Consider the following 24307-nt stretch of genomic DNA (forward strand, 5'->3'; position numbering starts at 1 on the left):
CAGTCGCAACAATTCAAGTGGGGCTGGGAACTCATCAGCCCCAGGCCTGCCGGAACAGCCAGGTCTTAGTGGCTTTGCGGAAAGCCGGAAGGGTGGTGAGGGTCCGGATCTCCACGGGGAGATCGTTCCAGAGGGCCGGAGCAGCCACAGAGAAGGCCCTCCCCCGAGGGGTCGACAGTCGACATTGGCTAGCAGATGGTATTCGGAGGAGGCCTAATCTGTGGGATCTAATTGGTCGTAGGGAGGTAATTGGCAGGACTTGTAAGTGACTTACAATTGGTCCTCACACTCCAGCAACATCCTCACAGTCACATGAGCAAAATTTGGGTGCTTAGCACCAGCCTGAATTTACAATGGTTGCAGCATCGCAGGGTCGTGCAATTACCATGTGTGACCTTCACAGCCAGCTTTCGACAAGTCAATGGGGGAAGCCAGATTTGCTTAACAACTGCAAGGCACGCTTAACAGCTTCAGTGAGTCACTTAACAACCGTGCCAAAAAAGCTTGTAAAACCGGCATGATTCGCTTAACAATTGCCTTGCTTAATCAATGGAAACTGTAGTCCCGGCTGTGGTTGTAATCTGAGGCTACCTGAATTGTGACACGTCAAAACCGCGCTCGACTAAGCCGCACCCAATTAAACCGTGTCGCTGATGTCATCAACAGGGCGACAACAGCCAGCGCGGAGAAAGAAGAGCGCTTTAAATAGCGCTTTGAAAGCAAGCCGATTCAACTTAACGGTTAGGTTTAGGGTTAGGGTTAGATTAAGGGTTAGGATAGGTTTAGGGTTAGGTTAAGGGTTAGGTTTAGGGTTAGGTTAAGGGTTAGGATTAGGTTTAGGGTTAGGTTAAGGGTTAGATTTAGGGGGGTTAGGTTTAGGGGTTAATTTTAGGTTTAGCATTTACAGCGTGCTTCTGTCTCCGCGCTGTTGTCGCCCTGTTGATGACGTCAGCTACGCGGTTTCGTCGAGCGCGCTTTAGTCGAACGCGGTTTTGTGGTGCAACCACCTGAATAAATGCCACTTTTTCAAATTAAAGCAGAAACCACAGGTACCTGATGTTTTTGCCGGCGTTTTCTTTCTTGTTCAATCTTCTGCTGTTTTTCTAACTTCTCAGTGATGCGAGCTTCCCGCAGGGATTGCCGTTTGCTACGCTTATATGCCTTGGCATTCAGTGCTGTTTCCAGGGCCGTATCCCTTCTCATACAGACCACAACTTCTTGTCGCAGCTGTGGAACAAAATTTTAAAAGAAAAGTACGTGCTAACTGAGAATAAAGTGTGGTCCAACCAAGTGCTTCCCTTACTGTCTATGTTAACTAAAACACTTTATGTTGCCTCTATGTTTATAGTCAAACATCGGAATCCATGTTAAAATTTAAACCTCTGTATTTTACATCACCAGGGATAATGAGAAATACTTCTGAAAAAGAGTTCACTATACCTGACCCATCTCTGAGAACAGATTTTTCTGTTGCTTTTCCATAGTTTAAATAGTTTTACCTATTCTTAAGTGTACTGAACTCTGCCTGGACACAAAAGGAAAACACAACACCCTTCGAACTATCCTTCTGAAAAGTAGAACAAGAGTGGGTATTGACAAGCAACATAACACAAAAATATGAAACTGATTCTGAAAATCTATGGGGAAGAGAGAGATTAACCAAAAGTAGCAAAATGTTCAACTAGGAATATGTTTCAGTTCCAATTCGGTTCCTAAAACAATACCCAGACATTTATGTGAAACCTCACATTGTGACTACGCTGCCGCTATACTCTGGCTAAAAGAACATTTACATTTCAATATTATGTATATGTTGTGCAATTTACTTTCCTTCTTCTTATTTGTTCTTCTGTTCTACACTTCTCAGAGTCACATTATTTGGATTGGGTGGCCTTACAAATCAAATCAAATCAATAAAAGAAGGCTCTTACAGAGAAACCAGCCAGTCAAAGCCACTAGGGGATACAGTAGACCTATACATGCTCTCTAGCTTGAGTTGCAAAGGGGCTTCTTTATGAAAAATCTACTTCACTTCTGTCCTTGCTTCCTTGTTTTTTCTAGATTCATGCTGCTGCGAAGATCTACTCATGTCAAGATGTACCAAAAGTTTAATGAACAAAATAAAACACAAAACCTTCTGGGCCAGCAAAGACACTATGAATTTTTTTTTATGCATGCCGTTGTTTTCTATATTCCAAATGCCTGTGAAATTACGCCACCCGTTCAGTAGGGATCGTTTCAGAGGGCTGAGATCGAACAGGATGGTCCACTGGCGTGTGAAACTGGAGCTCCGCTGCAGCGGAAAATACAGGACCACTCTGTCGCAGGAGAAGAACTATCTGTAAAACCGCTTGGTACTTATTTAGGTAAGCCCCATTAAGGGGAGAACATTTTTAAAGAGTTTCTATAAGAATTTTATTTAAAGGACGCTACTCAAGCATGAGCTTCATTCTTTTACAATATATGCAAGCTCTTATTAATAATATAATAATATAACAATTTTCCCTACTGTTGACAATATACTTGAAGATTGCTTTTTTAACATCCCATAGATCCATCTTATCTTACAACGGTCCTACTTGTTCTTCCCTCCCTCCCTCTTTCCTTCCCTCGTTTCTTCTCTCCTACTCCCTTTCCTTCCCTCCCTCCTTCCCCTTCCCTCCTTCTCTCCTTCCCTCCTTTCTTTTCTCCTTCTCTCCTTCCTTTCCCCCTTCCTTTCCTCCTTCTTTCCCCCCTTCCTTCTCTCCTACATTCCCTCCTTCCTTCCCTTTCTTCTCTCCTTCCTTCCCTCCTTCCTTCCCTCCTTCTCTCCTTCCTTCCCTCCCTCCCTCCTTCCTACCCCCCTTTCTTCTCTTTCTTCTCTCCTTCCTTCCTCCTCTCCTTTCCCTTCTCTCTGGAGACGACGGGTTTAATTTCAGCGTTCAAAAAGTGTCCTGTGTAACAAAATTCTAGCAGTGCATCACCGACCTGCCTCTGGAAATTTAGCAGCCGCAGGGCTTTAAGTTCAATGGTTGCTTTGGTGCGCAGGTCTCCAGCCAGAGACCCAGGAAGATTTTCAAGTTCTTGGATTCTATGAGCGATGCGGGCCTGCAAGCTGTAGACAAAAGATTAGGACACTCAGTGAGCTTCGGCATGAAGGATTGCGTACATCCAACAAGAAAGGCAAGAACTCCACTGCTGATCTCCGAAAACGCTTGTTCCCAATACAGTGCCTTAGGAATGATGGGAATTCTAATTCAAAGCATTTGAAAGGCACCTCCCAACGACCAATAAGATCGCACAGGTCGGGCCTCCTCCAGGTGCCGTCGACCGGACAATGCCGGCTGGCGGCCCCCCGAGGGAGGGCCTTCTCTGTAGCTGCGCCGGCCCTGTGGAACGATCTACCCGCAGAGATCTGGACCCTTCCCACTCTCCCGGCCTTTCGTAAAGCGACCAAGGCCTGGCTGTTCTGGCAGGCCTGGGGCTGTTGATTATATCCAACCCCCACTTGACTGTATGGATGATGTATTAATTTTAAATATTGTAATCTTTTTAAATTTTTAAATGTTTTATTTTGCTGTGAGCCGCCCAGAGTCCCAATGGGAGTGGGCGGCATACAAATTTTATTAAAGTTACAAAGTCACTGCTTTGAGAAGGTGACATGTAATGCCGAACAGCTAAAAGTGAGACAGACACACTAGTTCAGGACTTGGGGGTTCCTTAAATACTTGGGAGGTTCCATGAAAGACTAAAAACAAAAAGAAAAAAACTCTCCCATCTTAAAAAAAAATCCTTGAATATAGGCAGGGACATACATAGCAAGTTTTCTTATATACAGAATAGCAATAGCAATTTGACTTATATACCACTTCATAGGGCTTTCAGCCCTCTCTAAGTGGTTTACAGAGTCCGCATATCGCCCCCAACAACAATCCGGGTCCTCATTTTACCCACCTTGGAAGGATGGAAGGCTGAGTCAACCCTGAGCCGCTGAGATTTGAACAGCCGAACTGCAGTCAGCTGAAGTAGCCTGCAGTGCTACATTTAACCACTGCGCCACCTCGGCTCCAGAAGAAGGGCTATGTTCCAAGTAACAGAATCAACCCTCCAAAACCAGGTAGCTTTTAATAAATTGCTAAATTTATAATGCTGCCTTGGTTTCATACAGGCTTACTGTTCCCTGGAGCTTGGTTACTTAATACAGTTAACACGAAAGCTAACCATAACATCAACGAGACCATTCATTCAAAGAGCCGAGGTGGCGCAGTGGTTAGGGTGCAGTACTGCAGGCCACTTCAGCTGACTGTTATCTGCAGTTCAGCGGTTCTAATCTCACTGGCTCAAGGTTGACTCAGCCTTCCATCCTTCCGAGGTGGGTGAAATGAGGACCCGGATTGTTGTTGGGGGCGATATGCTGACTCTGTAAACCGCTTAGAGAAGGCTGAAAGCCCTATGAAGCGGTATATAAGTCTAACTGCTATTGCTGTTGCTATTGCTAAATTAATGTCACCCGGATATTCTATCAGGGCAATGCCAGCAAAGTTGCTATTGGAAGCCATAGTTTTACCGGTATTCTCTCTCTTGAAGGATTTCAACTGGATCGAGTCCTCTCGGCTTCTGGATTGGAGTGATACGGTTCTGCTTCTGATGGAACTGCACCATCGGGGCCGGCTGGGCCGGTTGGCCAGGGGACTGAGTCTGGGGAGGCATGACGGGGGATGCTGCTGGAGGTACTGCTGGGGGTGCTGGTGAAGGACGGCCTGTTGGCTGAGGAGGAATCAGTTTCTGAGGTGTGCTAGTAGGGGCTGCAGCATTTGCCATTGGTCCTGTTGAAGAACAATGTTAGGAAGATGTTTGTGGGGTTCCCTCATATACATACCTGTTGCGGCCCAGCAGGAGCCGTTGGAGCTGCCACCAGACTCCGACAGCGAGGGGCCCTATGAGTCGGTTTTGGAGGATGTGGAGGACCCTGGACAGGGTTCCGACTCCGAGCAGGGCGCAGAGAGGCTGGTTGGCCACCAGGAGGCGCCTGGGCCTTGGACCAGTGGGGAGGAGACAAGGGAGAGTGAGCCGGACGCCAGTAGTGAGTTGTTCCTGGATGCACGCCATCAAAGAGCTACTAGGCGTCAGGAACAGTTGTGCAGTTACAGGAGGTAATTGAGAATCCATCACAAAGAGTAAGCAAATTCTGTTCTTAAGTGGAACAGGCTACCCTGCACAGGAGAGACTGCAATATCTGAGGCAGACTGCCATTGTTCAGACAGAACCCTGTTGTGGCCCAGTAGGAGCCATTGGAGCTGCCACCAGACTCCGACAGCGAGGGGCCCTATGAGTCGGCTTTGGAGGACCCTGGACAGGGTTCTGACTCTGAGCAGGGCGCAGAGAGGCTGGTTGGCCACCAGGAGGCACCTGAGCTTTGGACCAGTGGGGAGGAGACAAGGGAGTTGTTCCTAGATGCCCGCCACCAGAGAGCTAATAGGCGAAAGGAACAATTACGCAGTTACAGGAGGTAATTGCACTCAGCTGGTAGTCATTAGGCTCCTCTCCAGACTATAAAAGGACTGCTTGTGCACATGCCCCTTTTGCAGAAGTCAACGCAGGAACTAATGTCGGAGAACATTATTGTGAGCTTGGCAGGCTGGATTGCTGCCAGGGCTTATCTGTGCTGGATTGCTGCCCAAGCTTGTCTGTGCCCGTTTGCTGCCACGGACCTGTCTGTCTGTTAATTAAATGCCATAACTTATCTTTGGCTCAGAGTGCGTGTTGGTGTGGGACGAGGGGGTTCAGAACACATACCTGGGGGCATACATGCAAAATAATACAATCTCCAGAGACTGGCTTCAACATTTAGGTGAATGTACTTAGGCACTTGAATAAATTGAATAAATTGAATATGCTAGCACTTCCCTGCCTTAGAAATTTCATCTTATAGCTTCATCTTGGGGATGGGTGGTGGTTAAGTGTCTATCACTCTCTAACTGAAAATGTGATGCCACTCTGCATCTGTTGTATGGCCATTACATTATGCCAAAGCAGTAAGTAACCTGAGAGGCAATTAACAAAGATCCTGTTAGCTTTCATAAGGCTTTAAAGACTTGGCTGATTTCCCCAGATGGTTCCACCACAAATGCGCGTATGAGAAAAGCGCGTGTGACTAAAGCGCGGTGACAAAACCGCGCCGTCAAAACCGTGGAGACGAATGAGTGCTGAAGCGCCGACAACAGCGCGCTGTAACATAACCCTGAAAATAACCCTAAACCTAACCCTAACCTTAACTTAAATTGCGCTTCTGTCGGCGTGCTGTTGTTGGCGTGCTTTTGACATCGCGGTTTTAGCGCCGCGGTTTTGTCGGCGTGCTTTTGACGTTTGCGGTTATGTCGTGCCACGTCCCCAGACAGTGGATACTGACACTGACAGAAGAATTCAGGGTTCCCGGGTGTCCATGAATTATTTTTTTATTTATTATTATTTATACCATATTGTTAGCCACCTTGATAGTCATTTTGAATAGAGTATGGGATATAAATCTTGTGAATAAAGAAAAAAAATAAACATTTTCTGATGAAGTAGATAACTTTATCCTTGAAAGTAAAGATAGTACAGCGGCTTGTGGGAATGACCTTGGGAAACGGAGGCATAGCAGGGGAACAGTGGGATAAGAGCCAGCTTAGTTTGGAGAAGGAATGTGGGCATGGCATGCTTCAAAAGGAACCCTCCCTATTTTCTTAAGCTGAAAACGCAACCGGGGGAGGGGGAGGAGTGGGGGGGAAAGAAATGTACTTTCAGACTACCAAGATTCTGTTAATGTAACTTACAAAAAATAGAATTAGTTCACCTAGAAGTATTTCCGGTCTGGATTATTTTGCAAGGCTGACAGATACCCATACGCAAACACAATAACTTTTGTGGCGATTTTCAGACTGGTGACATATTTTCAGGCACTAAACGTCATATGGTATCAGTGAAAAAAATGTGACATGGTAGCCTCTTATAGCAAAAGCCAGGCTGAGGCTTAGAAGCCTCATTTAATTATTGAGATGCTAATCAAAAACCCAGGTCCCCCAATCCAGAGCCTTACCTTCCGGCCAGGGCTTGGGTGGTCCACCAGGGGGCTGACCAGGCATTCCTGGAGGAACTCCTGAGGGTCCAGGAGGGGGCATATTAGGCCCTCCCATACCTGTGAAGACATGGGAGAGCATAGGGACACCATTAAGCTTTCTACTCCTCTGGTCTAAGCAAAGGAAGAGACCTAGGAGAATCTCACCCCAGATGGGTCTCAAAAAGACTTCAGTGTAACTCACCATGAGGTCTGTTGTAGTTCGGAGGTGTTGGGCCAGGTGCAGGCCCTGGTCCTTGCACTGGTCCTGTTCCAGATACAGAAGGTGGAGGTAGAGTTGGCATTTGCTGCTGCATTCCAGGCATTGGCCTTTTCCCCTGCACAGCCATGTGAAGATGGTCGGGCAGTGGCTGCCCTCTGGCAAGCATCTTGTAGGCCATGATCTGAGCCCTCAATTGATGCAGCTGATTCTGATTAAAAGGAGTCGGGCCTCGATTCTGCTGCCCCAATGCTTGGGGGTCAGTACCATCTAATGGGACTCCACCAGGGCCAGATGGCATCTGGGGGCCAGAAGAAGGGCCATTAGCTGGAACTGGACTTGAGGCATGCTCGGAACCACCGAGTGGAGAAGGGTAACCTGCAAAAGGGCAAGACAAAAAGAGAAAAGAAATGAAAATGGGAGAGAGAGAGAGAAAGAAAGCTTAATTTGTTTTGTACTTTCCACAATCAAGGATAAAGAAGTTTTATCTGGAGCACCTGCTTGCATTTTAGTAGACAAGGGTTGGTAGAAGCTACCAGAATGGTATATTTTTGGTTTCTTTTTTGTAAAATAAATGACGACATGGGGTATATACCATGTGTTGTTGTTCCTCTGAGGTTGTATTTACCTACTTTTAAGAACTGCTAAAGACCAGATGATTTTTATTATGTCCTGATATGCAGAACCACAGAACTCAGAGTGTACTCCCCGCCCCATGACTATATAGTCACTCCAAAAGGATGTAACTTTCCATATGAGAAGAATGGTGTATTCCCCCACTCCTCAGGTTGAGTCTTACCTTCAATATGTTGAGGACCAGTATTTACAGCAGAGAGAGCTTCCTTCTTGCAGGCTTAGAAAACGTGGCTCTAAATTACGCAAAAATCCTTTACAGACAAGAGAAAGCTTCTTGTAGAAGCTATCTTAAAGTTATGAAGGATCGGAAGGGTAGGAGGAGGAGATTTAATTGTAGAACAAATGCTACATTTAACCAGCAATGTGCCGAAAGCATGCCATACCTTGAGAATGCTGATCCATTGGACTTGGTGGGGGTCCCATTCCTGTGTGCCCACCAGCCCTCATTCCCATGCCCTTCATTTGACTGTAACGAGGGTCTTCAGATATTCCCTTTTCATGAATGGAATCCATTGGCTGCAATAGGACAAAGCCCGCATAAAGATCTCCTCTAAACAAATTTGTTCCAATGGAAGAACTAAACTATCCACAGAATAGTCAGCAAATACTCAGATGACACGAGAGTTGAACAAGACTGAGATAAACTGGAGAGACCAAGCTCAAATGCCAGGCCCTCTTCCCCAGAAATAAGTCTCATTAAACATAACTGCATTTATTTCTTGATATGTATGAGATTATATTTTTAATGTCCTATTTATATTTACATCATAAATGTATTGCTAAATATACTTGAAATGGACACGTTTTTGAGATTGTATGGCGATTAAGAGTTGACACAGATTTGAAGGCACATAATGAAGCAAATAAATCTAATATATACTGTATTTTTCAGAGTATAACACGCAGCAAGGTTTTGAAGAGGAACATTTAAAAAAAGTTTTTGCACTCTGCAAAGCTCACAAAAACGGACCCATTTTTTTAAAGGGCATGAATAGCCCTTAGGAGGCTTGTAGAGTGCTTGGGGGGGGGGGAGAGAGAACAAGCAAAAACGGCCCGTTTTTCATGAAAACGGGTCATTTTTTGTCAAAAAAAAGAGGGTATGGATAGCCTTTAGGAAGCTTAGAGTGCTGCTTGGGGCTGTCCTGAACTTATAACCATTCATTTAATGGTATTCCGAAGTTACAATAGCACTGAAAAAAGTGACTTGTAACCAGTCCTTGCACTTACGACCATCACTGCATCTCCACGCTATACCAAGTTCAGGCTCTTCGAACCAGCCTTTATCTACGACAGTTGCAATATTCCAGGGTCATGTAATTACCATTTACAATCTTCTCAGCTAGTGTCTGACAAGCGTTTTTTATTTTATTTTGAAAACTTTATTACATATATATCAACATGAAAAAGCAACATATAATTCCAATCATTACAGCGTTTCCATATCAATGTCACTCACATTAACATAATTACTAACTATCTAGGTTACTATACTGTGTATTATATATATATATACGGTTAAATTATATCAATATTTACAGACATATACATTTCTCGTTCTTTTCGATATATATCTTACATATTCTTTATGTGTTAGCTTTACATCTATCTTCCAACCAAATGTACCATTTATTCCAGATTTTATAGAATTCCGATTCTTTTCTCTCCTTTAGGTTAACTCCATGGTTAACCTATCCATCTCTGCACATTCAAGTACTTTATTATTATCATTTGCTCAGAAGGGGTATTGTTCTGTTTCCAATTGTGAGCAAAGACGATTCTAGCAGCGGTTAATATATGCAGTATTATATACTGAAGTTTTTTATACGTTTTCCCCTTAATATGTCCAATAAGAATATTTCAGGTTTCAGCTAACTTTTGTCCTGTAATCTCTTCTAACAATTTCTTTACTTTGAGCCAGTATTCCCTCGCTTTAGGACAGTGGGTCTCATGTGGTGGTGACCCCCAACCATAAAATTATTTTATAAGAGCCGAGGTGGCGCAGTGGGTAGAGTGCAGTACTGCAGGCCACTTCAGCTGACTGTTATCTGCAGTTCGGCGGTTCTAATCTCACTGGCTCAAGGTTGACTCAGCCTCCCATCCTTCCGAGGTGGGTGAAATGAGGAGCCGGATTGTTGTTGGGGGAGATATGCTGACTCTGTAAACCGCTTAGAGAGGGCTGAAAGCCCTATGAAGCGGTATATAAGTCTAACTGCTATTGCTATGTTTTCTGTATTTTTTCAAAAATATGTGTTTTCCAATGGTCTTCGGCGACCCGTGTGAAAGGGTCGTTTGAAAGGGGTTCCAACCCACAGGTTGAGAACCACTGCTTTAGGACATGATCACCACGTATGATAGAAAGTTCCTTGTTTATAACTGCATCTCCAATATTCAGGCAAACAGTTTGGAAACATTTTGGCCAATCTCGCCAGGGGTAAATGCCAACGATAAAACATCTACAAGTTTTTTTTGTAAGCCGCTGACATTGTTAATTTGTAGTTATTTTCCCAATGTTCCAAATCAATACTGTAGCCTAAATTTTGGGCCCAGATTATCAGTCTCCTTCACTGTTTCTTCCTCCATTTTAAATCTTAAGAAATAATTCTACGCTTTGGTAATGATCCCCCGCCTCCTGGTCCCCTGTAGTATTTTGTCTAATTCCTGCTGTTCTCTATAGAAGCCAAATTGTTCTACGTCTGTTTTATACCTTGTCTTAATTTGTAGATATGGCCACCAACTTATCTCTATTCCTTGACTCTTTAATTCTAGATCGGATTTTAATATCCCTTGTTCATCCAATAAATCTTTGTGTCTCACTGGCTTATTTACATCTAATACATTATGGTATACGATTACCTCCATTGTTGATAGCCAGAGTGGGATTTTCATATAATGATTTTTCTTGATTTTCTCCCAGACATATAACAGGGCATCTCTTACTAAATGTCTCTCGGAATATGAGTGTGTTTTGTTTTTTCCATCCCAAATAAATGCATGCCAGCGGAGTTGAAGGTTATGACCCTCTATTGTTAATATCCTTTTATTATTTAGGTTTACCCAATCTTTAAGCCAAGTCACGGCTGTTGCGTGGTAGTAAATTTCCCAATCTGGGAGTCAAAAACCTCCCTTATTTCTACTACCTTGCAAAAGTTTTAATTTTATACGGGATTTCTTCCCCAGCCAAATAAACTTTAATGTTATTTTATTTAATTCTTTAAAAAAAATTCCCTAATTTTATTGAAACCGGATTTTAGGCAGTATGTTCATTTTAATCGTTGAAATTCTTCCAATTAGTGATATTCTAATTTCACCCAATTATCCAAATCTTTTTGTATTTGTCGTAGTAGTGTATCATAATTATCCTCTCTTATAGAGAAACATTTCGCCATCAACCAAATTCCAAGATACTTCACTTTCCTAACTATCTGAATCGCGAATTTCTCCTCCAATTCCTCTTTCTAGTAATAAGATTCTTAGTATCTTTATCTTGTCCCTATTTATCTTAAGCCCTCCCACATTGCCAAATTCTCCTACTTCTCGTAATAGTGAGTCGTTATTGTGAGCCACCCGGAGTCCTTCGGGAGTGGGCGGCATACAAGACAAATCAAATCAAATCAAAATCAAATCAATAGTGTAATTCCTGTCTCTAGGGGATCCTCTATAATAAAGACCAACTCATCCGCGAAATCTCTGCCAAGCGGTTTTAATTGGAGAAGCCGGATTCACGTAACTACCATGTACCACATACAACTACCAAAAGTTGTAAAATCAATTCATATAACAACAGCCTTGCTTAGTGACAGATGTTCCAGTCCCAATTGTGGTCAAAAGTCAAGGACTACCTGTGCCTCATTAGCTTGGACTGTGATCCATCAAAGCAAATGATAATATATGTAAGTGGTGATGTTAGTTAGTCTTACGGTGCTGCAGAATTTTTTCTTGCTTCCATGACACATGACTAACACAGCTACTCCATGAAAACAATTCAATATAGACTGTTCTCTTTGCAAAATCTTTTGTGTGTGTGTGTGTGTGGAAAGAATGAACGTCTTGCAACCTACAAGACTTCTACTTGGTTGCTGGTTGCACATCTTAAAAAACAAGGTTGCCACCTTCTCTTATTACAAGTAGTCCTCGACTTACAACAGTTTGTTTAGTGACTGTTCAAAGTTACAATGGCAGTGAAAAAGATGACTTTTTTCACACTTACAACCACTGTAGCAACCCTATGGTTCATGCAATTGAAATTCAGATGCTAGGCAACTGACTCATCCTCATGTCCGTTGCAGTGTCCTGGGATCCCCTTTTGCAACTTTTGGATAACCAAAGTCAATGGGGAAGCCAGTGGCGCAGTGGTTATGGTGCAGTACTGCAGGCCACTTCAGCTGACTGTTAGCTGCAGTTCGGTTGTTCAAATCTCACCGGCTCAGGGTTGACTCAGCCTTCCATCTTTCCGAGGTGGGTGAAATGAGGACCCGGATTGTTGTTGGGGGCGATATGCTGACTCTGTAAACCGCTTAGAGAGGGCTGAAAGACCTATGAAGCGGTATATAAGTCTAACTGCTATTGCTATTCACTTAACAACCCTGTTGCTGACTTAACCATTGCAGTGATTCAATTAACAACCGTGGCAAGAAAGGTTGCAACATGGGGCAAAATTCATTTAACGAATGTTTCACTTGGCCACAGAAATTTTGGGCTCAAAGTCAGGGGCTCATTGTATATGTTTTATTACTTATTACATTTTTGGGGGAGGAAAAAGAGAAGGAGAGAGTTCTATCTACAGCAGCCTGAACTCCTGAATAAAATACAACACACACAGCCCCCCGATTGAAATTTAACACTAAAACATTCGGCTGTGCTACATTTCATCACTAAAATAATAAAGGAATCGATCCCCCTATTTCCCTTTCTATTTGAGTAAAGCTCATGTGGTTCAGGATGTAGGCAGATGAAAGAATATCAACCTCGATTACCTTATGCATCTGATGCATGTTATCCTGAGTATAACCTCCAGGCCCTTGTGGTGGTATAGAGTGCCCTGCTGATGGTGGTCCTGGGCTGGGACCCATCATACTGTGTGCAGAACCCGGGGATGGCCCAGGACTAGGGCCCAGCATAGCACCAGGAGAAGGACCAGGACCAGGGGAAGGCCCGGGACGAGGTGTCCCTCCCATTGGAGGATCAGGAGTAGACATTTTCAGTGATGTTCAAAATAATATCCTAGTGAAAGAGAATGTATTATTAGGGGTGAGTATCTGTTAATTAAATGCAATCATCGTTAACAGTATGACATAATCATAATATAGGTTTTTCTAAAGATACCACAGGCTGTTGTAAGGGAAAAGAAAGCACTAAAAATAAGTATTTGAAATCTTTCAAGGACTGTACCGAACAGTATTGAACTGGACTTACTTTCCTTTCAAACCAGTATCCTTGGGACATTGAGGAAAATAAAGGACTGTGTTGTCAAGCTCCCAAGTATCAATTCACAAATCATCTACCTATTTATTGTTGGCAAATTCAGTGTATTTCAAAATACAACCGCACGAATCTGAATGACAAGATGGCAGCGAAGAGATACAGAAAATTCCAATGCTTCATTGTAACCCAGACACTTTTCTGTTGTGGCCCAGCAGGAGCCGTTGGAGCTGCCGATGGACTCCGATAGCGAGGAACCCTATGTGTCGGCTCTGGAAAATGTGGAGGACCCTGGGCAGGGTTCAGACTCCGAACAGGGACCAGAGAGGCTGTCAATAAATTCCTTGTTTGGGTGAAAGTATAGTTAATGTGTCTTTACAGGCAGTCCTTGACTTATGACCACAACTGGGAGTGGAATTTCCATCATAAGTCATTGAGGTTGTAAGTTAAGTCGATTCTGATGATGGTCATTAAGCCAATCGCTGTGGTCATTAAGCTAATCAAGTGGGCATTAAATGAAATGTGGTTCCGTGAATTCAGCTTCTCCAATGGGCAATTTTTGCTATTTTTTTCTACAGGAAATTGGCAGAAAAGATAACAAATTGCAATGATGTGACTGCAGGACACAGGAACCCAAACTGAAATCACGTAACCTTGAGGGTAGTGCTATGGTCTTAAGTCCGAGTACATGTCACAAGTCACTTTTTTTGAGGCCACTGTAATGATGAATGGTCATTAAATGAATGGTCATAAGTTAAGGACTACTTCTAAACTAAAAAGTAATTAATTTTGCATTAAAAAGCAAAATGCTTCTTAAAGATAAGCAAGAAGAGAAGTTTCTCTAACCGAATAACTGCTTCAGTTTTCACTAACTTCTATTGGATCATCCACTTATAAGCGGATAAATCAGTGTTTCTCAACCTTGGCAACTTGAAGATGTCCGGACTTCAACTCCCAGAATTCCCCAGCCAGCGAATGCTGAATTCTGGGAGTTGAAGTCCGGACATCTTCAAGTTGCCAAGGTTGAGAAACACTGGGATAAATAATTCCAAAATATGCTATTTATGTCATGCTTTAAGTCATCTCTATTCACTTGTTCCTGAGCAAAGTGTGGTCTTATATACATTTAACAATTTTAAATCTTACCAAAAATTCCAACCCACCCAGGCTGCCCAAGGAGATTTCAGAGAACCCAAATGAGCCTACAAGTCTATATTTCCATGAACAACTGAACTCCAGCAGCTGAATTATATTGTCTCTCCATATATTAGGCTAACAGCAGGCTTCCTCTGCTTAAAGGCAGCCTGCTTATGGAAATGGATATTTTGCGATATACTTGGAGGCTAGCTCCCTGCAGGGGTGCATACAGTAGGCCAGAACTGTGTGATGGTTAACGCAAGCTCCTGCTTACACTTTTTATGAGTTATTGCAAAAGAAATCATGCTCTATATCTCCTTCGGATATGAAATGAAAGTGTTCCACTGCACCAAAACATTAGGTGGGGATTTTTATTTCCATCCTACTATTTCTACCTGGTTTCCTTTTTGCATTTTCTCTCATTCAGGCCGAAATCCACTTGCAGTCATGCCCGGAAATATCCCATTCCAAAAACATAAATGGAGACCAAATGTTATATTTTAATCAAAAGCTTCGGGTCAAAGAATGATTAGCTTGTATTTATAAGAAAAGGTAAAACCTTTTGAATTAAAAATTAAGTGATCTCAATCACTCAAAGTGGCTAACAAGTAAAACAAATTAAGACCAATTACATTATATCTAAACTTTAGCTATGTAAGCATCTAAAATTTTACCTAAATGTGTTATTTTCATTATTTTAATAAATACTTTTTTTTCAATTTTAACCCATTAAGATGTTGATGTTACACAAAATGTATCACTGAAATACTTCTATTTATATTTTAAAAAATTGGAAACAGGGCATTCATTCTTTGCTTTCACGTACCTGGGAGAGTCAATGTGTCAATCAATTCATAACATCAGTCCTGTATAGTGATGCGAGGTCTCTCCCTCTTCCCAGTACCGATTCCAATTCTGTTGGGGGGAAAAAACACCGTACTTATTCTTCTATTCAAAATATCTGCAATCTGTCACTTTCAAGTTGTGAAATAGTCACCATCTGCCTGTGTAGGATTATGCCCAACACTAAAGGTTACAACATTCCAGTTCGGAAAATCAGTTCATTCAACCTGATGTGCCCAAAATAGAGAGTAACAGTACACATACACATATACCATTTGAAATATATTTGCAACGTCAATCCACAAAGAAAGAAGACAATCCATTCTTTGAAGTACTGAATAAACTCTATCATCTTCTGGTAGTAGGGAGGAGGAGAGTTGTTAATTAACACAACTGGAGATTATATACATGAAGACGAGTGTGGCTTCTTACCTAAAAGACAACTAAAAGATAATGCAATATAATTTTGAATAAAATTGAATATTTACAACAATGCAGTGACAAAGAGGTTGCATTAATCTTTCTGGATGCAAAAAACCCAAAACATTTGACAACTTAAACTGGGCCTTTATGCTTAAAGTAGTGGAAAAGATGGGTTTTTGGATTGGACTTTATACAGGGTCTGAAGTCCCATCTATACACTCCAGAAAGCTTGGTGAATGGAGATTTTACAAAACCACGTGAAAACCAGAAGGGAACAAGACAGGGGTGTCCTTTATCCCCTTTATTATTTATTCTAGTGTTTGGAAATGTTAAATAGAGATATTAGACAAGATAACAGAGCAAAAGGACTACAAATTTAAGTACATAATTACAAATGACGCGCATTTGCCAACGATTTGGCATTGATTGTGCAAGAGAACCCTCTAGGGAACAATGAATGTGTTGAAGAAGATCAAAATGTTTTTGAGAAATGGTGGATTTAAAAATAAACAAATCAAAGGTGACAATACTAAGAACATAAATGTAGAAGATCAGAAAGAATTGGAATTTAAAACTGGAATTTAAATTGGAATTTAAAACTGGAATTTAAATTGGAATTAAAGTTGTGAAGAAAGTTCAGTACTTGGAAGTTATTCCTACTGGGGGAAATTCTAAGCTTTACAAAAAAATTAATGTAAAATAAGGAAAGAGATAAAGCTGGATTTCATTAATGGGAAGAATTCCAGTAATTAAAATTAATGAACTACCTAGAACAGGGGTGGCAAACTTGATTTCATTGAGGGCTGCATCAGGGTTGTGTTTGACCCTGTGGTGGCCAAGTACTAAGGCAGGATTTCCCTCAGACCATTCCTCACTCTCATTATAATCTCCTTCCTTCCTTCCTCTTTCCCTCTCCATTCTCCATCCTTCCTTCCCCTCTTTCCTTATTCTGCTCTTACCATCTTTCCTTCCCTTTCTTAGTCTTTTCTCTTTCCCTTTCTCCTTTCTTGACTAAGGTGACCAGATTTTAACATTGGTAAAGCGAGACACCATTGACCGAACATAAGTACAATTTACAAATATAACACATTAAAAAAATAGCCACATGGCTGCCGAAAACCATATATTCCCTTCCTGTTCTCCCGCCATTCCCTAGCTTGCCGTGCATTCTTTCCAAAAATCGGGACTTTTTAAAAATGCCGCGGGACAAATTGTTAAAAATCGGGACTGTCCCGCCAAAAGCGGGATGACTGATCACCTTGTTCTTGTCCCTTCTTGCATGCTCAAATGCAAAAGGGGAAACGTTTATCTTTTTGTATTGTTTTTAGTTTGTTTTGCTAGACCTCTGTCAGCGCCCCCCCCCCCACGACGGCCTCCTGAAACCCTCTGACAGCAGCAACGGAGCTCAGAGGGGATGGGGACACCCATGTTTTTGCTGGCAAAGGGGTGCAGCAGGCCATCCCGGCCGAAAACGGACCCGGGGACGGTCACACTTGGCCCCCCTGAGCTCCATTTTTGCTGGCAGACGCACCACAGGTGAGTCCTTTGTTGTTTCCAGGGCAGCCCCACAGACCAGATCTAAGCAGCCGGATCCAGCCCATGGGCCTCGAGTTTTGACACTCCTGACCTAGAATGTTATTTCAGACTATACCGATATTGATTAGAGATTCCATTTTCAAACAGTGGCAGAAAGCTATATCTACATTTATTTGGCAAAATAAAATAAAAAATCAAGAATTAAATATCAGCTGCTACAAGATTCTAAAGATAGAGGAGGTCTGGGTTTGCTTGATTTTAATTACATTACGATGCAGTTGTCTGGTATGGTTAAAAGATTGGATAACTTTAAAAAATACAAGGCTGTTAGATTTCAAAGATTTTGATTTGAGGTTTGGGTGGCATGCCTATCTGTGGTATGACAAAGTAAAAGTTAAGGTTTTAAGATTTATGATATTAGGCAATCGATTGCATGTGTATGGTAGAAGCACAAAGGAAGATTAGCGGATAAGCTGCCACATTCGCTATCCCCTCATGAAGCGCTTCACAGAACAGAGATGCTATCAGAATGCAAAATGGAGGACGTAGCGAGACTTACTGATATTTGAAAAACAGGAATTCAAGATAAAGAGAGGAGAACAATTAATAAGCGATTTCCTTGGGATTGGTTTAATTATTGTAGAATTTTTGAAAGGTTTAAATTTGATAAAAGAGGTTTTGCTTTCATGGGAAGTAAATATGAACTGGACACCAGTTTATGTTCTGGAGATGAGCATGTAATTTCTAAAGTATATAAAATGTTACTCAAGATGAATCCAGGACAAGCCTGTCAAACGGGCAGCATCCAGGCCAGATGTGCTATGCACGGAACATGCCCATCCCAGCTCCACAAAGGCAAAAAACGTTCCTATACGTCATGATCCGGCCCGTGATGCGATAGAGTTTGACACTCTTGATCTAGAAGTATTATATATGTTCACCACCTTGACATACTTATAAGTAATAAAGGAGGATAAAAATCTAATAATAAAATAAACAAACTTCTTGCAGGGTACATGGTGTTGGTTATTAGTGTTGGTGAAGGTACGCTGGCTTAGGACCAGCGTACCTTCGAGACCGCCTACTGCCAGATACCTCCCAGCGGCCAGTAAGATCCTACAGATTGGACCTCCTTCAGATGCCATCAGCCAGACAGTGTCGGCTGGCGGGCCCCCGGAGGAGAGCCTTCTCTGTGGCTGCTCCGACTCTTTGGAATCAGCTACCCCCAGAGATCCGGACCTCACCCACTCTCATGGCCTTCAGGAAAGTCATAAAAACCTGGCTGTTCCAGCAGGCCTGGGGCTGTTGACCTCACTGTTGAGGTCCGGCCCCGATCAGAACGAATGAATGTGGTGTTGCGATTTTAAACCGTTTCCCTCTTTTTTGTAAGCTGCCCGGAGTCCTTCGGGATTGGGCGGCATATAAATTTTATAAATAAATAAATAAATAAATAAATACATACCAGGGGCGGGTTTCAACCGGTTCGCGGCGGTCCCTGCGAACCAGTTGGTCGGCGAACCCGGAAGTAAGTAACTTCCGGGAACGGCGAAGGGCCCGCCCGCCCGCCCGCGCTTCTTACCCGGTTTTGACGAGTTCTGCGCTTCCACGCATGCGCAGGATGCATACACCGCCTGCGCGATCCTCCAGGAGCAGCTGGAGCATCGCACAGATGCTAGTACGCATGCGTGCACCACGCGCGTGCACGAGGACGCCGCTGGCCCCGTTCCAACCGAACCGGTTGGAACGGGACAAGAAACCCACCCCTGATACATACATACATACATACATACATACATTCTGGCCGTAAACTAAGACATAACTTTCTGTCAAATGTATTGTATTCTTCACACTGTAGAAAGCAGAGCCTGAATTAAACTAGAAAGAGGGGTTTTTTTTTCAGTGAAGGGCCACAACTATTTTAGGCGCTGATGGGAAGAATCCAAAGGCAATAGAAATACTTACTAAGCAACAGCTTGTCTCAGCAGCAACCAGCCTAACCTTCCTGCACCTGGGATGAGAAACATTCAAGGAATACCTGTTCTGTAGGTTAGACTGGCAAGTCGAAAAACATCCCGGGAGAAGGCAACTGTCAAATACTTTTTCTACTGTTGCCAAGAAATCTACAGGGATGTATTCATAACAATGACCAGGAATCAAGCTTAACTTAAGAGATTGGAACTCCCTAGATTTAAAGGTAACAGGAAATAGGGCTAACTTAAAAAACGAGAAATTAAGGCTTTAGATGACTAGGAAATCAAAAGTGTCATAGTAGATACCATAAGTTGATTTTTCCTAAACGGGCTAAAAAAGTAGGAGATGTTGTAATATAGTTCCTTGTGTAGGTGTGTGTCCCCCATGGCCCAGTTCATAACGGGGCATGCAGAGCCACGCTGAACCACACAGGAGAAAACAAACTCCTAAAACTCCATAACATCCTGATAGTTCATAACATAACATCCTGAGATGTGCCCTACCAATGACGCCCAGGATTTGACCATATATAGACAGAACTTCCCGGAGCAGTGATTAGAAATTGTACTTTTACAGGCTGTTTTTAATCACATGCTATTGCTCCTCCTGCCTTTGTCCTATCTCAATAAAAGGGGCTCTCAGACCCCCAATCTGGGTCGCTCCATCCCGAGAAAGATCGTGTCCTGTCTTTTCTCAACATTGGCCTCATGGACGAACCACGGGAACGTTACAGAGGTAAGACTTTTTCTGCAATTTTCATACAGATTCTGCCCACGAGGGTGAAAAAACATTGTCATCCCTTTCATGCAACAATGGTCAGTTGAGGCTCTAGCTACAAAAAAAAGAGAACCAATTGCTCACCGATAGCTTAAAACTTTCATTCTTCCATACGTCTATACATATTTTAAGCAGCGGTTTCCAGAATTCAAGAGAGCTTTCTTCTGGGTAAACATGGACAGGATCACAGTCTTAAGTACTGTTATTATTTCAACCATATAACACCAACCTGTATGGGTTACATAATCACTATGTCATCAGCTGCCAACTGGCTCAGCGAGAAATCGCCCTGGAGCTTTTGGGACACATCAGCCAGATTGTGAAATGTCCAACTGTGGAGGCTTTTGTTACCGCTTTCTTGACGTGCCTTAAAGAGTTTCTTCCAGCTTCTCTTTTTCAAAAATTGGCCAAGCCTTTAGAGGGATCTCCAGTTTCCATGAGACAGGATCCTGGGGTGCATTCGGGAAGAAGATTTCAAATCTGGATGGGAGAAATCCACCCCTGGTTTTCCCCTTCCTAAAAGTGGTTCTTCCCAAGTTGGAAATTCCCAATCTCCAAAATACCCCAAAGGCTACGTCTTAGTGGTGGCTGGCTGATGATCTGTTGAAACAGGTGGCTCCCAGGTATGCCCACTAAAGTTGAACAATGCTTAGCTTCATGAATTCTCTCTCCCATGGAAAGAGAGCCTCTTTCCTCCATATAGGGAGGGGGAACCGTGGACACAGGCATCTGAAGGATCGTGCTTTTATGGAGATGAAAAAAGCACTATCACACAATACAATACAATACAATAGCAGAGTTGGAAGGGACCTTGGAGGTCTTCTAGTCCAACCCCCTGCCTGGGCAGGAAACCCTATACCGTTTCACTGCAGCACTGCGAATTCCACTTTATTTGGAGGCATGTGCAGTGCCAGAACACATTTACAGAAGAAGGCAGAGCTTGCTTCATCGGATGTGATGCTATCTTTGCCATTCAGTTCCACCCAGGTGATGCTGACATCATTCACCTGCATTCATTTGTTGGAAAGCTCCTTGAAAACCTGAGATCGGGTGCTCCAATTAACAAGTGAAGATCATTCTGTTTACCTGTCTGCTTTCTGAGGATAATTATTAGAAAAGCTTAACTGGAATTACTTAATTTGAATGCATTCATTATACTATTAATATTCTGAAACAAAGCAATTTTTAGAATTAGATTCCCCCCCCACAGAATATTATTATTTTTAAAAATTGCTTTTTTATTAAGCAAATGTAGTATCAACCTAAAAATAAAATCAAACTGAAAAATAAACTAAACAGAAAAGGGAAAAGCCTCTTCTGGCAAAAAAAGGAAGAAAAAAGTGAAGCTGATACTTTGGGAGTATTATTTCTGAATAAAGTATAAACATTAAGCATCAATATTTATTATATCGATTCCAAATGGTAGTAATTATAACTAATAATTACATTATCCAGTCTCCCTAATGCTATCTCGAATTAAGGGATTACAGGGTCATTAAAAAGGGTAATTCCCTGTTATTACTTATTACCAATTTCTATGTACCTTAGTAATATTACTAATAAATGGCATCCACACTTGACTAAATCTATTTTTTATTATAGGTTTTTAAAGCAGTTTTTCTGTTAAGTTAATTTTTTCTGCCAGTGCAATTTCCCTCAATTTATAAGAGCATTGTTTCAATAATAGCTTCTTTGGGAGTTTCTCAGTGACAAATCTGAGTCTTAGCACTAAAAATTGATTGGATTTTTATGTAGCATTTTTATATTACAGAAAATTATAAAATTGTTTGCATACATATTGTTAGGCATATGTATATAATTTTACAATTTATCATTATATATAAATTGATACGGACAGAATATTGATAAGAGGAGCAACTGATTTACCTATTAGCTATAGTGGACTTAACTATTTAGTTAAATGATAATTTGCTGCAATTAAATTGCTACTTAGGACACAATTTTAAACTTGACAACATAATTTTTTATCATGTGTAGGAAGAAAAGGAAGAGCAGAGTGACTATTCCTGCAATTTTTTGTTTCCTTTTCAGATACTCCCTCTATCAGAACCTTCTAAGTAATATGGTAGGCCACAAGGAATAGCATCATGTATTTGTAAGTATAAAAAAAGAACAAGATTTACCATTTGTTTTGGACGATAAGAAGTCAAAACCCTTCTAAACACACATTTAAAATTGTCCTTAGACGTTTAGATAAGATGGAAACATTTTTCTCCTGTCCATCTTCTCTTAATCCATTCCTTTGTTCATTCTCAAAACAAGAGAATAAATTTGTCCAATTCAAGGAATGGCATGAAAGAGAATGTTATTGAGTTAGTGACTTACCGTAATTATAGAGAATCAACCTATCAACAATGAATTGCAGAGGGGAATGAAAATGAACTCCAACTTAATAAAACAAGCACTATCTATATAAGTCATATAAATTGCCTAGTTAATTTCATTCAGAGGATTCTATAGTGATAGATCGCTGATCTTTTACAGGTAGTCGACTTACAACAGTTCCTTAGTGACTGTTCAAAGTTACAATGGCACTGAAAAAAAGGACTTATGACCCTTTTTCACAGATACGACCAGTGGTGGGATTCAGCCAGTTCGCACCTATTCGGGAGAATCTCATCTCCTCCGAAATCCTAGCCTTATTTCACATTAATGCTGATGTTTGTTCTACTGGCAGAGGGAAGGAATGGGAAGGGAAACCATGGGAAGGAAACAAAACTAAGAGAATCCTCCAATTGCTTTCCTAAACATGTCCAACATTTAATCTGTAAGGCAGTGGTGGGATTCAGCCGGTTCGCACCTATTCGGGAGAACCGGTTGGTAACTTTCTAAGCAGTTCGGAGAATCGGTTGTTGGAAGAAATCTTCTTTTGGTTTTTCCCCACTTTACAGGGCTAATCCTGTAAGGAAGGCAGGAAGGAAACATTCTGGTGTTGTTTCTAGCTTAATCTTTATTGCCCTGCTTACAGAAACTGCCTCTCCGGTTAACCCTTATTACCATTGTAACAACAAAGGCGAAGCGCCCATCAACATGAGTGACCTTGAGTTGGCCACACCCACCCAGTCACATGACCACCGAGCCCCACCTACTCAGAGGGTCATTAGGGCAAAGAACCGGTTGTTAAATTATTTGAATCCCACCACTGGATACAACCTTTGAAGCACGCCCATGATCATGTGATCAAAATTCAGATCCTTGGCCACTGGTTCATGCTTATGCCCGTTGCTGTCTCCCAAGGGTCATGTGATCCCTTTTTGCGACTTCTTCACAGGCAAAGTTAATGGGGAAGCCAGATTCACTTAGCAATCAGATTATTAACTTATCAACTGCAGTGATTCACTTATCGGTGGCAAGAAAGGTCGTAAAATGGGGCAAAACTTACTTAACAAATGTCTCACTTAACCACAGAAATTGTGGGTTCAATTATGGTCGTAAGTCGAGGACTACCTTGTAGTAGTAGTAGAAGGATCTCATCCATTTTATATAATCTTTTTTTCTATCAGCCACATCAGGTCTAGGAAGCTTTAAAATATTTGGGCAGCAGGATTTGAATTCCTTGAGGGATAGCAGTGGAACTCTTTAAGGATCTTTGTGAATCTACCCCAACAAATTATTGAGAAATTTTACGTAAGGAGTACGCAAATAGTATTTGTGCTGGGACTTGTCCAGGCAGCTGCCATGAGTCGATGCTGCTTTGCAGGCACTAAATAAAAAATAAGGTATTAGTAAACAATTGTCTTGCAACTATGGTAGTAGAAAAATAAATGACTTTTGTTTGCTTTTAGCTAATTTACTTCAATCTCTTGATTTAAATAATCTGGCAAGTCAGAAAGATGAACTTCAACACTATTATGGGCTGAGTCTCCCTTTTCCAATTGTTTCAGTTCTGAATCACAGTCCATGCAATGTCCAATTTATCTTATTGTGAAGTTCTGATTTGTACATAGTACCAAACTTCACAGTTCAACAAAATGAAAAAGAAAGATAGGAAGATTCAGGATTATACAAAATCAATTTTCCACTTCCCTTTCAGATCAAATATTGTTAGCTCTATGTGTAAATCTTATCTTGATTTAACTTTATTGAAAACAAATAAATGTATAACTTATAAATTAAAATGACTTCACTAACTTTAGTTAATACCAATCATGGTTAGCAGAGTTCGAACATCATGATAACATTTAGTTAAAAAAATGAAACAGATGTTTAAATTATATATATTTTTTGCTTTAAGCAAAAGGGGAAACGTA

The 24307-nt window shown here is 41.7% G+C and overlaps 1 protein-coding gene across 1 annotated transcript in view; it reads right to left on the reverse strand.

The window, feature by feature from the left end:
- The window catches only part of LOC116504359 (transcription activator BRG1-like), an 87625-nt gene that overhangs the window by 56960 nt on the left and 6358 nt on the right, over positions 1 to 24307 (reverse strand). Inside the window, 8 exon segments of the mRNA XM_032211333.1 lie at positions 1054 to 1227; positions 2968 to 3094; positions 4547 to 4805; positions 7058 to 7156; positions 7281 to 7673; positions 8315 to 8447; positions 12905 to 13151; positions 15313 to 15401. Of these exon segments, the coding sequence (XP_032067224.1) occupies positions 1054 to 1227; positions 2968 to 3094; positions 4547 to 4805; positions 7058 to 7156; positions 7281 to 7673; positions 8315 to 8447; positions 12905 to 13126 (1407 nt within the window). The 5' untranslated portion in view covers positions 13127 to 13151; positions 15313 to 15401.

Source organism: Thamnophis elegans, chromosome 2 (assembly GCF_009769535.1).
Source record: "Thamnophis elegans isolate rThaEle1 chromosome 2, rThaEle1.pri, whole genome shotgun sequence".
In the NCBI taxonomy this organism is placed as follows: domain Eukaryota; kingdom Metazoa; phylum Chordata; class Lepidosauria; order Squamata; family Colubridae; genus Thamnophis; species Thamnophis elegans.